This window comes from Coregonus lavaretus, assembly GCF_964263955.1.
Source record: "Coregonus lavaretus genome assembly, chromosome: 5".
Taxonomy (NCBI): domain Eukaryota; kingdom Metazoa; phylum Chordata; class Actinopteri; order Salmoniformes; family Salmonidae; genus Coregonus; species Coregonus lavaretus.
In genome coordinates, this window is record NC_139992.1 from 11566169 (window position 1) to 11583130 (window position 16962).

A 16962-nucleotide genomic window follows, 5' to 3' on the forward strand; every position below is an offset into this window, starting at 1 on the left:
CCTTCTTGGTCAAATAGCCCTTACACAGCCTGGAGGTGTGTTGGGTCATTGTCCTGTTGAAAAACAAATGATAGTCCCACTAAGCCCAAACCAGATGGGATGGCGTATCGCTGCAGAATGCTGTGGTAGCCATAGTGGTTAAGGGTGCCTTGAATTCTAAATAAATCACAGACAGTGTCACCAGCAAAGCACCCCCACACCATAACACCTCCTCCTCCATGCTTTACGATGGGAAATACACATGCGGAGATCATCCGTTCACCCACACCGCGTCTCACAAAGACACAGCGGTTGGAACCAAAAATCTCAAATTTGCACTCATCAGACCAAAGGACAAATTTCCACCGGTCTGTTACTTGAACTATGTGAAGCATTTATTTGGGCTGCAATTTCTGAGGCTGGTAACTCGAATGAACTTATCCTCTGCAGCAGAGGTAACTCTGGGTTTTCCATTCCTGTGGCGGTCCTCATGAGAGCCAGTTTCATCATAGCGCTTGATGGTTTTTGCGACTGCACTTGAAGAAACGTTCAAAGTTCATGAAATATTCCGTATTGACTGACCTTCATGTCTTAAAGTAATGATGGACTGTTGTTTCTCTTTGCTTATTTGAGCTGTTCTTGCCATAATATGGACTTGGTCTTTCACCAAATAGGGCTATCTTCTGTATACCAACCTTACCTTTGTCACAACACAACTGATGGGCTCAAACGCATTAAGAAGGAAAGAATTCTACAAATTAACTTTTAAGATGGCACACCTGTTAATTGAAATACATTCCAGGTGACTACCTCATGAAGCTGGTTGAGAGAATGCCAAGAGTGTGCAAAGCTGTCATCAAGGCAAAGGGTGGCTATTTGAAGAATCTCAAATATATTTTGATTTGTTTAACACTTTTTTGGTTACTACATGATTCCATATGTGTTATTTCATAGTTTTGATGTCTTCACTATTATTCTACAATGTAGAAAATAGTAAAAATAAAGAAAAACCCTTGAATGAGTAGGTGTATCCAAACTTTTGACTGGTACTGTATGTATGTACAGTGGGGGAAAACAAGTATTTAGTCAGCCACCAATTGTGCAAGTTCTCCCACTTAAAAAGATGAGAGAGGCCTGTAATTTTCATCATAGGTACACGTCAGCTATGACAGACAAAATGAGAGAAAAAATCCAGAAAATCACATTGTAGGATTTTTTATGAATTTATTTGCAAATTATGGTGGAAAATAAGTATTTGGTCAATAACAAAAGTTTCTCAATACTTTGTTATATACCCTTTGTTGGCAATGACACAGGTCAAACGTTTTCTGTAAGTCTTCACAAGGTTTTCACACACTGTTGCTGGTATTTTGGCCCATTCCTCCATGCAGATCTCCTCTAGAGCAGTGATGTTTTGGGGCTGTCGCTGGGCAACACGGACTTTCAACTCCCTCCAAAGATTTTCTATGGGGTTGAGATCTGGAGACTGGCTAGGCCACTCCAGGACCTTGAAATGCTTCTAACGAAGCCACTCCTTCGTTGCCCGGGCGGTGTGTTTGGGATCATTGTCATGCTGAAAGACCCAGCCACGTTTCATCTTCAATGCCCTTGCTGATGGAAGGAGGTTTTCACTCAAAATCTCACGATACATGGCCCCATTCATTCTTTCCTTTACACGGATCAGTCGTCCTGGTCCCTTCGCAGAAAAACAGCCCCAAAGCATGATGTTTCCACCCCCATGCTTCACAGTAGGTATGGTGTTCTTTGGATGCAACTCAGCATTCTTTGTCCTCCAAACACGACGAGTTGAGTTTTTACCAAAAAGTTCTATTTTGGTTTCATCTGACCATATGACATTCTCCCAATCCTCTTCTGGATCATCCAAATGCACTCTAGCAAACTTCAGACGGGCCTGGACATGTACTGGCTTAAGCAGGGGGACACGTCTGGCACTGCAGGATTTGAGTCCCTGGCGGCGTAGTGTGTTACTGATGGTAGGCTTTGTTACTTTGGTCCCAGCTCTCTGCAGGCCGTTCACTAGGTCCCCCCGTGTGGTTCTGGGATTTTTGCTCACCGTTCTTGTGATCATTTTGACCCCACGGGGTGAGATCTTGCGTGGAGCCCCAGATCGAGGGAGATTATCAGTGGTCTTGTATGTCTTCCATTTCCTAATAATTGCTCCCACAGTTGATTTATTCAAACCAAGCTGCTTACCTATTGCAGATTCAGTCTTCCCAGCCTGGTGCAGATCTACAATTTTGTTTCTGGTGTCCTTTGACAGCTCTTTGGTCTTGGCCATAGTGGAGTTTGGAGTGTGACTGTTTGAGGTTGTGGACAGGTATCTTTTATACTGATAACAAGTTCAAACAGGTGCCATTAATACAGGTAACGAGTGGAGGACAGAGGAGCCTCTTAAAGAAGAAGTTACAGGTCTGTGAGAGCCAGAAATCTTGCTTGTTTGTAGGTGACCAAATACTTATTTTCCACCATAATTTGCAAATAAATTCATTAAAAATCCTACAATGTGATTTTCTGGAGAAAAAATGTCTCAATTTGTCTGTCATAGTTGACGTGTACCTATGATGAAAATTACACGCCTCTCTCATCTTTTTAAGTGGGAGAACTTGCACAATTGGTGGCTGACTAAATACTTTTTTTCCCCACTGTATATATATTTAAAATAATATATTTATAGAAAATATATATGGGGGATTGGAAATTATGCAAACAATTACATTGATAGAACCACAATCTATTTGCAAAACATAATACAAAAAGAGTAATAAAATAAGCTAACAACAGCTAGACAAGTAAGATGTTCTTACGCTTGATAAAGGTGGGTATGGAAACACAACCAAGGCTAGCTAGTACAGGGAGCTAGAGAGAGGGCAGGGAAGTACCGACTGGTTTGACACTGATAACACCAGTTAATTCTTTAACTAGTAGTACAGAGAGGTACTGACCGGTTTGACGTTGATGACCAGTGCGATCCCGTGCTCCAGCAGCATGTCCTGAGCGATACGGGACACGGTCCTCTCCACCAGCACCAGGTTGGGACGCACGTCCGCTATACGCTGAACATAGTTCTTCAGAAACTCATGCTCCTGGGGAACAAAGACACATACAAAGATGACGTTTCTTTTTCTTCATTTCTAGAAATTGTGGATGGGTGCTAGCAAATGTGGAATTACTGAAATAGTTTCTCTACATTTGCTTGTGCTAATGCTTAGCCCTTGATTATAAAAGTTATTTGAAATCACACTTGCACCTTGTTATTCTAGCTACATAAATCATTAATGTTTTAAACCAAGATGACAGCTAACCCACAAACCACTGACTCAGTGTCTAACTGGCTGACCTGAAGCACGATGGGGTCAATGCAGGTGAACTTGGTCTCCTCTCTGTAGAGATACTCTATAGAACACTTCAGAAGCAGGATCTTGGGGTTCTTGATGTACGAGTTCATCTAAAATAAGACAAGATAAAATGGTACTTTATGTGTCATCCTGACTGTGTTTACAGGGAGAGATGGTGGTTGTTGTTACAGGGGAGAGGGAACCTACCTTTTTGTGGGCAATGTTCTTTGTACAGACAAAGCCATTCACTACAGCAGAGTCAAATTTCTTCCCTCCAGGAATCTACAAAAACACAAACATAAAAAGAATGAAGGTTAAAAGACAGACATTTTGGTCACCTTAAATCAGTCATCAGTCTACTCCTACAGTATGTGCAGTCTACGTAAAGCCAAATGACAAAGACCTGATTCAGAGTTGAGAGAAGTGCAGGCAACTCAGACTTTGTGTAAATCGTTCATTGACGTCAATATGGAGACTTTCGAGGAAAGTCGAGGTAATCACCCAGATTAGAATAGAGCGCTGTCAGTGAGGTACCTTCTTGATGTGAACAAGTTGTCTGATGTCCATGTCATCATCACAGCTGCGAACGTCCGGCCGTACCGTCTGCACCACCTGCCTCACCACGGGAACGATGATGTCACGCCAGGAGAGGGACAGGGACTCGCTGTACAGCAGCTGCTGCAGCAGCGCCATCATGTGGCTGTGGTTGGCAGAGCTGTGGAGAGGGAAGTGAGAGAAGTTAACCCTTTTCTTTGCAAGAGAAAACAGCTGTTTTTGGTCAGCATAACATGCAAATTCACCAGCAAAACATTTTACATAACACAGTAGTACACTCTAATTCATACTGAGAGAGCTCTGCTTCATCTAAAGAATGACTCATAAATATGTTCCACTTCAATTCCAGTTCCACTTCAATTCAGTAGGCTAGAGACTAGTCTTTACTTTCCAAACCTCCCACTTTTTACTAGTGTCTAGCATTTCCTGTAGTCCACATACCTATTTAATGAACAAAAAAAAGGGTTGACAAAAACATTTGAGCAACTTTCAAACCTCTAAGTTATCCGACTGTACTCACAGTAGCCTCTCCATTGCCTCCTTCTCTCCATTCTCCTCCCTGAGCTGGTCCAGGGAGCTGTGGTGCCAGCCCAGAGGAGTGAACAGCATCTCCTTAGCCTTCTCTTCCACACGACGGTTAAACAGGGACTCTACAGCACACACAGAGAGAGACACAGAGAGAGAGAGAGAGAGAGAGAGAGAGAGAGAGAGAGAGAGAGAGAGAGAGAGAGAGAGAGAGAGAGAGAGAGAGAGAGAGAGAGAGAGAGAGAGAGAGAGAGAGAGAGAGAGAGAGAGAGAGAGAGAGAGAGAGAGAGAGAGAGAGAGAGAGAGAGAGAGAGAGAGAATGATAGCTTGGTTTACAGCTACAGTACATTATGTTCAGTACCAACTGCTTGTTCAATAGAAAGAATACACAGCTGCTAAAGAGTTCAAAAGTGTACCAACTGCAAAAAAACATCCATAACGACGACAGACTTAACTAGGAAGTGGGGAGTTCCTACCTTTGATGAAAGCGTCACTGATGGAGATATTCTGTCCTCTGTCCTCTGAGACCAGGTACTCTGATATAGGAGAGAGAAAGAGGAGAAATGCATCAACACACAACTCCACCTTCCATAAACGTATACCTGTTATGGGAACTGGCTGAGCAAACAGATAGGTTAAGTTCCTCTTTGTATGCTATGCTATTGCAGATTAAGGTGAATCGATCAAATAAAAGTCTATGTAAAGGCGTTTGCTTTCAGCAAGACAATAGCAACCAATCATTCTAGTGAAGGGGGATAGGACTGGCTGTTCCTGTTTAGGTGGAAGCGATGGGGGTGGGACAGTGTGTGTGTAAGTGGCTCTGTACCTTTCTGCTCCGTGGGGTGCTCCGTGGGGTGCGGGGGTACATAGGGGTACTTGGACTGTTTCTTGATGTGGAAGTTGACGTTGTCCTGCTCCATATTGAGGTTGATGGAGGCAGCAGAGTCACTGTCCACCGCTGACTGGAAACTACTGACTGATGTCCTCTTACTGGGGCTGGATGAGTCTAACGAGGGGGGGGGGGGGGGGGGGGGGGGGGGTGCATTGATTGATTGATTGATTAATTAATTGTTTGATATTTATTAGTCACGTTAAAAACATGTAATTTGTCTTCTTGATGCATAGCAGCATGGAGGGGGAGTACACACTAGTTCTAAAGTTCAAGAGCTCAGTAGTAAGAGAAATACTAAGAGAAATGTCAGAGACATTACAGAAAGACTCTACCTATTGTTTACTCTCAATATTAAAGGCCTAGTGCAGTCAAAAATGTGATTTTCCTGTGTTTTATATATACTTCCACACTATGAGGTTGGAATAATACTGTGAATTTGTGATAATTATGATAACGTCGTTTTAGTGTAAGAGCTGTTTGAAAAGACTGCCTGAAACTTCAGCCTGTTTTGATGGGATTACGTTTTTTGCCTGCCTGCAGACATCACCAGGCGATAAATTGGTTAATAGACCAATAAGAAAGAGTTCCAAACCTCTCTGCAAATAACAGCTAGTTCAGTTTTCCCCTCCTCACTCAAACCACTCCCAGACAGTCCTAACAAAATTATTGCTTTTTGAACATCTTAATTGAAAACAATCACAGTAAGGTACTTCATTGTTACCCAGAAATGATTTGATATTGAGATAAAAATGGCTTCATTGGACCTTTAAGAAGAAAGCAGACATAGACATGATGTTGGTTGTTGTAAAGTTTAGCCTGAGGGCCAGAGTCACAAGGCATGCTAGGATACGTACTGGGCGTGACGTAGTCATTCTCGTCAGCCACCTGGTCTGTGTCACTGTCGTCAAACTTGATGTCTTTGAACCAGGAGGGTTCGGAGTGACCCTCAAGAGAGTTGACACTGTCACTGTCAGGAGACGGGGTCTCAGAGAACTCTGTGCTCTGATGAGAAGACAAGAGAACATCATCATCACCACCACCACTATCTTAATTGAAGTGTGGTGAGCTTTTAGCGCCCGTTGGCTGCAGTGGCATCAACCAAGTGCGTACTGCATAAAGTTGTTGGAGGAGTGGCTACATCTAATAAACCAAGTGGCTACACAGAGAAGCAGGCAGGTGCTTCCCCTTATTCCCGCAAAACAGTATCTCACCTGGAGGGGGCGATAGAGAGCGTACTCATCCCTGAACAGCTGGTCGTGGTGAGTGACACAGTCCAGCCAACGACCGTCTACCACAGCCTGACCAATGGCTATCGCCTGGGCCCTGCAAGAGTGTGAGTGAGTGAGTGAGTGAGTGAGTGAGTGAGTGAGTGAGTGAGTGAGTGAGTGAGTGAGTGAGTGAGTGAGTGTGTGTGTGTGAGTGTGAGTGTGAGTGTGTGTGTGTGAGAGAGAGAGAGAGAGAAAGGTCATGCTCAACATGAGCTCCTGATTTATTTAAGTTATTTTGTTTTTAGAATGAGATAAACACTGGAATCTAAAAAGAATTCAAGGCAAGAAGTGATGAACAACAACTCTATTAAATCAGAATAGAAAAAAAAGTAACTTTGCGCCTCAAATTAAGAAGTTTTGACTCTCACTAGCTAGCTATCCAACAAAAACCGAGCCAGCAGGCTAACAAGCCAGCCTAGTAAGGGGAGTTAATACAACTACATCAAACGACCAAACTGAGTGAGTATATCAAAAAGAAGCACGGACTCCAACTTTAAACATATCTTCTGTTTTTGTGTGTGAAGATCTTTCACTCTTTTTGCTGGTTTTTGAGCTAAACAGGAGCTAGCTAGCAATAGCAGCAGACAAACAAAATTGGTTGCCATAGCAACGGTGCAGCAGAACAGAGCAGCAGCAGCAGTAGTAGCAGAGACCACAGGCACCATGTCCCCACTCCCCCTCAGCACTGAGTCCGTTCTCTACCCTCCAGAGGCCAAAAATGACACAACAAGGAAAGCTTTTAAACAGAATCTACTAAAGGGGAGGCCAGAAACCCTTTTCACAGACCTCTACAAAAACAGTGATGTGAGTAATCTCATCTTTCTCACTGACCAGCCAAATGCATGGCGCTCAGCAGTCTGCTCTCAATACCCATCCGTAAAGAAAGAGGGAATCTGTAATGGGTGGAAGCTGAAAGTGAAAGAGACAGATGACCCTGACAGCACCATGATAACAATCAACCTCTACAAGACTGGGACTGTCATGGTGCAAGGTAACCTTAGGCTGTTTGAAACAGACTTTCAGACCATTAAGGAGAGAGCAGAGAGAGAGAAGGACACCACCAGTGACATGCCCTCCCACAAGACAAACTCCACCAGCACCACCCTCACCCCCACTATCCTCACCAAAAAAGGCACATCCAGCACCTCTCTTCCCACCATAGTGGAGGACACGCCACAGGAGGAGAGCGACCCCCTCAGTGCAGAGCAGGCTCAGGCCCTCCTCACCACCATGGCTGCCATGAGGGATCAGTTCACCACACTGGAGGGAGAGGTAGTCCTGCTCAGGGAGAGTGTGAGCAAACAGCAACCAGACATCCACACCTTAGAGGAGCTCCTAACCAAGGTGCGGACAGAGCAGGACAGCAGCCTTGCAACACAGCTGAAAGAAGTTCAGCAAGAGAGAGACGGACTCAAGAGAGAGCTGGCTGATCTAACAAAGGAGGTGAGAGAGCTCCAAAAAGACAGGCAGAGCAGTAATAGCGAGCTGACCACACTAAGAGAGGAGCTGCAGGAGAGAAAGAGAACAGAGGACAGACTGCAGGAGCAGCTAGATCACCACTCTATAACCTGCCATCACACAGCAGAGGAGCCCACCTCAACCAGCCAGGCCTCCCCAGCCCTGCCGGCTGCATGCCTCCCCCCAGCCCCCAGAACAGCCTCACACTGACAGCGGCACCGGCACAGACCAGCCACACCCCAGCTCCAACACCCACCAGCCCCAACTCTACCCCCTCCAGTCCAGAACAAACACTGGCTGAGATTGTCCTGTTGATGGACTCATATGGAAAGTTTGTTCAGGAGAAGAAACTTTTCCCTAGACACAAAACGAGAAAGGTGTGGTGCCCAACAACGCAGATTGCCATGGCGCTGCTTGATAAGGCCCAGCTTGGGTCACCAAGCCACTAATCATACACACCGGAAGCAACGACCTGCGTGCTCAGCAGGAGAGGGTGGCGACTTCACTACGGGGAGTGATTGAGAAGGCCTCCGCAATCTTCCCCAACTCAAGGATCGTGGTGTCAACCCTTCTACAGAGGAAGGACTTCCACCCTGCCACAATCCAAAGAATAAACGCCAGCCTCTCCCAGGACTGTGCCCTGCGACCCAATGTACACCTGGCCCACCATCCCACCTTCGATCTGGACTGTCTCTATGACCATGTTCACCTGTACAGGGAGACAGTCCCCATCCTTGCTAAGACTCTCAAGGACGTCGCTTTAAACCGCATCCCGACCTCTCCACCCAGGAACAGCGGAGCAATCTCCACCCCCCCGAGATCACCGAGACAACACCCCAGACCAGTACCCTGGACCCCCCAGCCACGGCCACAGCACCACCAACCTCAATGCCCACCACATCCAGCGCAGCACAGACCACCCCAGCCCAGCTTCAGACCCACCCAGACGAGGCCTAACACCCCCCTCCCCCCCACCACAGACCCACACCTGGAGGAGCCACAGCCCGGCAGACAGAGCTATGCACAAGCTGTGAGAGGAGCAACTGGTCCAGCTCCCACCAACGAAATGAGTGACATCAAACAAATGCTGAATCTACTATGCTCACATGTGATAGGCCGAGGGTCATGGTAAGAGGAGCACAAGAACTCCACCATCCTCACACTACATCCACCCAAGTGGCATGACACAAATACTATCTTAAATGATAAACAAATCACATTTGCATAATAAGAGTTTACCTTAATTGAAAAATCCTATTTTAATAGTTCTTGTTGGATTGTGAGTGTTTATCTCATTTTGAATGTAAAGAAAAAACAGTTATGAAGTCTTTTTACGTTGCATGTTGGAATTTACAAGGCTTGAAGTCCTCTGCTTTTGGGCTAAAGAGCAGAAACCCAGACTTCCTTAAAGAAATTGATGATGTTGATATTGTAGTACTACAGGAAACATGGTGCAGAGGTGATGTTTCCACTGGCTGTCCACTAGGTTATAGGGAGATAATCGTACCATCCACCAAATTAAAAGGAATCACACAGGGCAGAGACTCAGGGGGAATGCTAATATGGTATAAATCTGAACTAACTAATTCAATCGAATTGATCAAAACAGGAGAATTCTTTATCTGGGTAAAAATCAACAAGGAGGCTATCTTAACAGATAACAACGTCTTCCTCTGTGCCACATACATTCCCCCTCAGAGTCACCCTACTTCAATGAAGAGAGTTTCTCCATTCTAGAGGGGGAGATTAGTCACTTTCAGGCCCAAGGCAATGTGCTGGTCTGTGGAGACCTGAATGCTAGAACAGCAGAAGAACTAGACACTATTAACAGTCATGGGGACAAACACCTACCGGGAAGCAACAACCTTTCCCTCCCCACATACCCCCCTAGAAACAACTATGACATTTACATTTTAGTCATTTAGCAGACGCTCTTATCCAGAGCGACTTACAGTTAGCGCATACATTATTTTATCGAACCCACAACCCTGGCATTGCAAACGCCATGCTCTACCAACTGAGCTAACATGCCAAAGTGAAAAACAAAAATGGAGTACAGCTCCTGAAGCTCTGTCGAACACTGGGTCTGTACATAGTCAATGGTAGGTTAAGAGGGGACTCTTTTGGTAGGTACACCTACAGCTCATCCCTTGGCAGCAGTACTGTAGACTACTGTGGTCCTCTGTAGCTCAACTGGTAGAGCACGGCGCTTGTAACGCCAAGGTAGTGGGTTCGATCCCCGGGACCACCCATACACAAAAATGTATGCACGCATGACTGTAAGTCGCTTTGGATAAAAGCGTCTGCTAAATGCCATATTATTTATTATATTATATATTATATACTTCATCACAGACCTTAACACAGAGTCTCACAGAGCCTTCACAGTCAGCCCACTAACACCTCTCTCTGACCACAGTAAAATCACAGTGTATCTGAAAAGAGCAGAACCCAACCATGAAGCATCACAGCCCAATAAATTACATGGTACTAAACAGACCTATAGATGGAGTGCAAACAGTACAGAAATCTACAAAAAAAAATGAGTAGCCAAAAAATACAATCTCTCCTGGACAACTTTTTAGCATTAACATTCTCCTACACCAATGAAGGTATAAATTTGGCCGTTTGGAACATAAACATTATATTTGACAAATTAGCCTCCTTGGCTAATCTTAAGAAACATAAGAGCAAACCAAAAATAATAGATCATGAAAAATGGTTTGATAATGATTGCAAAAATCTAAGAAAGTCATTGAGAAATATATCTAATCAAAAACACAGAGACCCAGACAACAAAAATATACGTCTTCAATATGGGGAAACACTGAAGCAATACAAACACACCCTAAGAACAAAAAAGGAACAGCACATTAGAAATCAGCTAGATGTGATTGAGGAATCCATAGAATCAAACCACTTCTGGGAGAATTGGAATAAATTAAACAAACCTCATAATGAGGAATTGGCTATCCAAAATGGGGATATGTGGAGAAATCACTTTGCAAACCTCTACAGCAATATAACAAAGAGCCCAGAACAACAAGATATACAAGAAAAATTACAAATCCTTGAATCAGCAGTCAAAGACTAGCAGAATCCTGTGGATACCCCAATTACAGAACCAGAATTATTGGAAAAACTTTGCACTCTCCAACCCAAAAAGGCCTGTGGTGCTGATGGTATTTTAAATGAAATGATCAAATATACAGACCACAAATTCAAATTGGCTATACTCAAACTCTTCAACATTATCCTAACTGCAGGTATTTTCCCCGATATTTGGAACCAAGGATTGATCACACCAATTTATAAAAATGGAGACAAATTTGACCCAAATAATTAGAGGAATTTGCGTTAACAGCAACTTGGGGAAAATTCTCTGCAGTATCATAAACAGCAGACTACATAATTTCCTTGATGAACACAACGTCCTAAGCAGAAGCCAGATTGGATTTGTAAAAAATTATCGTACAACAGACCACATTTACACCCTCCAGACTCTAATTGACAAACAAGTAAATCAAAACAAAGGCAAAATCTACTCGTGTTTTTTAGACTTCAAGAAAGCATTTTATTCAATTTGGCACAAAGGTATTTTTTACAAACTAATAGAAAGTGGTATTGGAGGGAAAACATATGTTATTAAATCAATGTACACTAAAAACAAATGTGCGATTAAAATCGGCAACAAGCAAACAGACTTCTTCTCTCAGGGACGTGGAGTGAAACAGGGCTGCCCAATAAGTCCAACACTATTTAACATCTACATTAACGAATTGGCAAAAACATTAGAAGAATCGGCAGCACCTGGTCTCACCCTACACAACACTGAAATCAAGTGTCTGCTGTACGCAGATGACCTGGTGCTAATGTCTCCCACTAAGGAGGGGTTACAGCAGCATCTAGATCATCTGCACAGATTCTGTCAGACCTGGGCCCTGACCGTTAATCTAAAAAAACCGAATATAATGATATTCCAAAAAAGGTCAGGAAATCAGGATGACAAATATAAATTCTATTTGGACACAGTTCTATTAGAACACACCAAAAAGTACACATACCTAGGACTAAATATCAGCAACACAGGTAGCTTTCACATGGCTGTGAATGAGCTGAGACACAAAGCAAGAAGAGCATTCTATGCCATTAAAAGGAATATTAAAATTGAAATTCCAATTAGAATCTGGCTCAAAATGTTCCAATCAGTTATAGAACCAATTGCTCTATATGGCAGCGAAGTATGGGGTCCGCTCTCTAATACTGAATTTACCAAATGGGACAAACATCCAATCGAAATACTGCATGCAGAGTTTTGCAAGACTGTATTGCAAGTGCAAAGAAAAACTCAAAATAACGCATGTAGAGCAGAATTGGGCCAATACCCCCTCCTTATTCGAATAGAAAAAAGAGCCATCAAATTTTACAACCATCTAAAAACAAGTGACCCCAAAACATTCCATCACACTACTATGTCAAGAGATGAAACAAGAGAAGAGTCCCCTCAGCCAGCTGGTTCTGAGGCTCAGTTCACTAACCAAAACCAACCTCATAGAGCCTCAGGACAGCACTCAGAAAATCTGGCCCAACCAAATCATCACAAAGCAAAAAGAAAAATATATCACCTATTGGAAAGACACCACAAAAAATCAAAGTAAACTTCAATGCTATTTGGCTCTAAACAGACAGTACATGGTGGCAGACTCTGACCACTGTGACTGATAGAAAACTGAGAAAACACTGACTAGGTACAGACTCAGTGAGCACAGTCTGGCTATAGAGACCGGTCGTCACAGGCAAACCTGGCTGCCCAGAGAGGACAGGCTGTGCTCACTCTGCCCCTGGGGAGAGGTAGAGACAGAGCTGCATTTCCTATTACACTGTGACAAATACTCAGACCTAAGAGAATCTTTCTTTCCCAAAATTATCATTCAGTACAAAGAATTTGAAACTATAAAAGAGGAAGAAAAAATCAAATATTTATTGGGTGAAAAGCCAAAATGTGCAATTTTGGCAGCCAAATATGTGTCCTCCTGCCACAACCTGAGGGACAGCCAGTGAAAAGTGTAATGTAATGTCAATAATATTTCCTGTTTTGTTTTGGCTTTCATAGCATGTAATGTGTCTTCTCAGTCATGTTGAGATTGGTCGACTACTATTGCTTTAATGTATTGTTATTCTCATTAATATTGTTGTTGTAGTTGCTGTTAATGGTAATCCCATTTCCACTACTACTATTATTATTGCTGTTGGTCCCACCATTTTTGTTATATGTATACTTTGACAATGTAAGTAATTTTACTTGCCATGTCAATAAAGTCTATTGAATTGAATTGAGAGAGAGAGAGAGAGAGAGAGAGAGAGAGAGAGAGAGAGAGAGAGAGAGAGAGAGAGAGAGAGAGAGAGAGAGAGAGAGAGAGAGAGAGAGAGAGAGAGAGAGAGAGAGAGAGAGAGAGAGAGAGAGAGAGAGAGACGGGGAGACAGAGTAGAGAAGTGAGAAAGATGGAAGAGCGAGAGAGAGAGAGAGAGAGAGAGAGACGGGGAGACAGTAGAGAAGTGAGAAAGATGGAAGAGCGAGAGAGCGCGAGAGAGAGAGACGGGGAGACAGTAGAGAAGTGAGAAAGATGGAAGAGCGAGAGAGAGAGAGAGAGAGAGAGAGACGGGGAGACAGTAGAGAAGTGAGAAAGATGGAAGAGCGAGAAAAAGAGAGAGAGAGAGACGGGGAGACAGTAGAGAAGTGAGAAAGATGGAAGAGCGAGAGAGAGAGAGAGAGAGAGCGCGAGAGATAAAAAACATTTACTAACTCATGTAATCTCTGCTTTATACAATAGGATGGTTACTCAGACATCAGTCAGGTAGCCATGATACAGTATGTCTATACCTGGTGGAGATGGTTCCACTCCTCAGCAGCCAGTTGACCAGCTCCTTCCCCACAATGCAGTTGGGGTATGTACGGAGCCAGTAGCGATGGTCCTGGAACTCCATGCCAGTACTGTTGTTACAAATCTTCTTCCACAGGTCTTTGAGCTGGGACGAGTCCTACATGTCATGACAGTCAGTCAGTCAAAAATACGTTTTTATTGTATGCTTTGTCAACAATGGAGTGTAAATTGGAGTGAACAAATATACAGACAGGGCTAGAAAGAGGGAGAGAAAGAGAATAGAGGGAGAGCAAAAGGATGAGATGGAAAGAGGGAGAGAGTGAGAGAAAGGGATACAGAGAGAGATAGAAGAGGAAAGAGGAAGGTAAAGAAATAGATAGCATCCTTACCAGCAGTACCTTCCTCTCCGCTTCACTGTGGTCAGGTTTGGGCATGGCCATACTGGTCTGGGGGCTCATTGAGCTGTTATAGGAGGGCACCATGGAGGAGCCAGAACGGTCCAGGGACAGGTTGGTCACACTGGCTGACCTAGATAGGACAGGGCTGGCATTACAGGACCGTTACTCAATGGATGGAATTATTTTTTCACCAGTGTGTGTGTGTGTGTGTGTGTGTGTGTGTGTGTGTGTGTGTGTGCCCAAAATCATGGGCATTAATATGGATTTGATCCCCCTTTGCTGCTAGAACAGCCTCCACTCTTCTGTTGGAACATTTCTGCGGGGACTTGCCTCCATTCGGCCACAAGAGCTTTAGTGAGGTCGGGCACTGATGTTGGGCAATTAGGCCTGGCTCGCAGTCGGCGATCCAATTTATCCTAAAGGTGTTTGATGGGGTTGAGGTCAGGGCTCTGTGCAGGCCAGTCAAGTTCTTCCACACCGATCTCGACAAACCTTTTCTGTTTGGACCTCGCTTTGTGCACAGGGACATTGTCATGCTGAAAAGAGGAAAGGGCCTTCCCCAAACTGTTGCCACAAAGTTGGAAGCACAGAATCGTCTAGAATGTCATTGTATGCTGTAGCATTAAGATTTCCCTTCACTGGAACTAAGGGGCCTAGCCCGAACCATGAAAAACATCCCCAGACCATTATTCCTCCTCCAGCAAACTTTACAGTTGGCACTATGCATTGGGGCAGGTAGCGTTCTCTTGGCATCCGCCAAACCCAGATTTGTTCGTCGGACTGCCAGATGGTGAAGCGTGATTCATCACACCAGAGATTGTGTTTCCACTGCTCCAGAGTCCAATGGCAGCGAGCTTTAAACCACTCCAGCCGACGCTTGGCATTGCGCATGGTGATCTTAGGCTTGTGTGCGGCTGCTCGGCCATGGAAACTCATTTCATGAAGCTCCCGACAAACAGTTATTGTGCTGACGTTGCTTCCAGAGGCAGTTTGGAACTCGGTAGTGTGTGTTGCAACCGAGGACAGACAATTTTTTCATGCTACGCGCTTCAGCACTCGGCGGTCCTGTTCTGTGAGCTTGTGTGGCCTACCACTTCACGGCTGAGCCGTTATTGCTCTTAGACATTTCCACTTTACAATAACAGCACTTACAGTTGACCGGGGCAGCTTTAGCATGGCAGAAATTTGACGAACTGACTTGGTTGGAAAGGTGCCATCCTATGACAGTGCCACGTTGAAAGTCACTGAGCTCTTCAGTAAGGCCATTCTACTGCCAATGTTTGTCTATGGAGATTGTATGGCTGTGTGCTCAATTTAATACACCTGTCAGCAACGGGTGTGGCTGAAATAGCCGAATGCACTAATTTGAAGGGGTGTCCACATACTTTTGTATATATAGCGTACATCTCTCTCTGTAGGGTGCACCATCAGTGAATACGGCACTAAAATACAAGCCCTAAACTGAGTTGGGGAAAAAACGAGTTGTAAAAGGGTTGTATAAAATGATGGGCCAAAAGCAGACACTCACCGGTTCTTTATTGGGGACTTGCCTCCATCCTCTTGTAGCCCAGCCAGTCTAGAATTCATCCCACTGTTCTGAGACTCCTGGTGAATCAAACTGACACACACGCAAACAAATTCATTCCTGAACTAAATCATTTGACTTTGTTGTCCATGTGATACTACCGTAACTTGTTAAGGTAGACGTATGCAGAAGTGTCAATATGGTAGGGCTAGAAGGGTAAAGCTCAACTCTAAAGTAAAAGAAAGCCAAAACTGTTACAAGCTGTCAGAGAAGTTTGAATGGTCATAAAAACAACAGCAGGACTCACTTCTTTCTCATCCCAATGGGAGTTTTTCTACGCCAGGAGAGAAGGGGAAAGATATTTTATTTGAGACATGTCGTTAGGAGCAAGAGTAGCACACTGATGATTGGATCAAAGCGAGTCACATTGTTTAATGGGATGGAATGTTATTAGTGGTAATCAATTACATAATAGCATGCGTTCTCTGACAAAATCAAACAAGGTCTGTCTTTGAAAAACAACAATAACCCCAAATATTTTCTTTTCATAATTTGCTTGTTTTCTGCATTGACAATTTGTGATCAGAAAATGGATCAGAAAAATTGCTGAGAGATGGTTTTTAATAAAAGAGATCCAATGAAAGTAGGACCAAGCAGGGAGAAAGAACCCACCCAGTATACAGGGGAAGAAAAGGAAGACGGGCAGAGGGGACAGGAGAAGGATGGAGTGGGCAGGGAGGGAGAGGACAGGACATGGGGGATGAAGAGCGCTTAGTGTGTCTCTCTCCTCTCTCTTCAACTCTGCATTTGGAGGAAAAGACAAAGATGAGAGTAGGGCTACACAGAGAGAAACATGGAGGACATACACAGAGAGAAACATGGAGGATATACACAGAGAGAAACATGGAGGACATACACAGAGAGAAACATGGAGGATATACACAGAGAGAAACATGGAGGACATACACAGAGAGAAACATGGAGGATATACACAGAGAGAAACATGGAGGACATACACAGAGAGAAACATGGAGGATATACACAGAGAGAAACATGGAGGATATACACAGAGAGAAACATGGAGGACATACACAGAGAGAAACATGGAGGATATACACAGAGAG

At 44.0% G+C, this 16962-nt stretch overlaps 1 protein-coding gene across 4 annotated transcripts in view; it reads right to left on the minus strand.

The window, feature by feature from the left end:
• Nucleotides 1–16962, minus strand: part of LOC311129569 (1-phosphatidylinositol 3-phosphate 5-kinase-like) — a 43405-nt gene that overhangs the window by 13581 nt on the left and 12862 nt on the right. For 2 of the 4 annotated variants that reach the window (XM_084161902.1, XM_084161901.1), the window contains 13 exons: nucleotides 16146–16172; nucleotides 15842–15931; nucleotides 14305–14443; nucleotides 13915–14072; nucleotides 6519–6630; nucleotides 6162–6309; nucleotides 5242–5421; nucleotides 4892–4951; nucleotides 4411–4540; nucleotides 3870–4050; nucleotides 3543–3617; nucleotides 3338–3445; nucleotides 2943–3083 (listed from right to left, as the gene is read on the minus strand). In XM_084161902.1, the coding sequence (XP_084018028.1) occupies nucleotides 2943–3083; nucleotides 3338–3445; nucleotides 3543–3617; nucleotides 3870–4050; nucleotides 4411–4540; nucleotides 4892–4951; nucleotides 5242–5421; nucleotides 6162–6309; nucleotides 6519–6630; nucleotides 13915–14072; nucleotides 14305–14443; nucleotides 15842–15931; nucleotides 16146–16172 (1549 nt within the window). The remainder of the gene's footprint in view (nucleotides 1–2942; nucleotides 3084–3337; nucleotides 3446–3542; nucleotides 3618–3869; nucleotides 4051–4410; nucleotides 4541–4891; nucleotides 4952–5241; nucleotides 5422–6161; nucleotides 6310–6518; nucleotides 6631–13914; nucleotides 14073–14304; nucleotides 14444–15841; nucleotides 15932–16145; nucleotides 16173–16962) is intronic. The other 2 variants (XM_084161904.1, XM_084161903.1) reach the window with 1 other exon arrangement.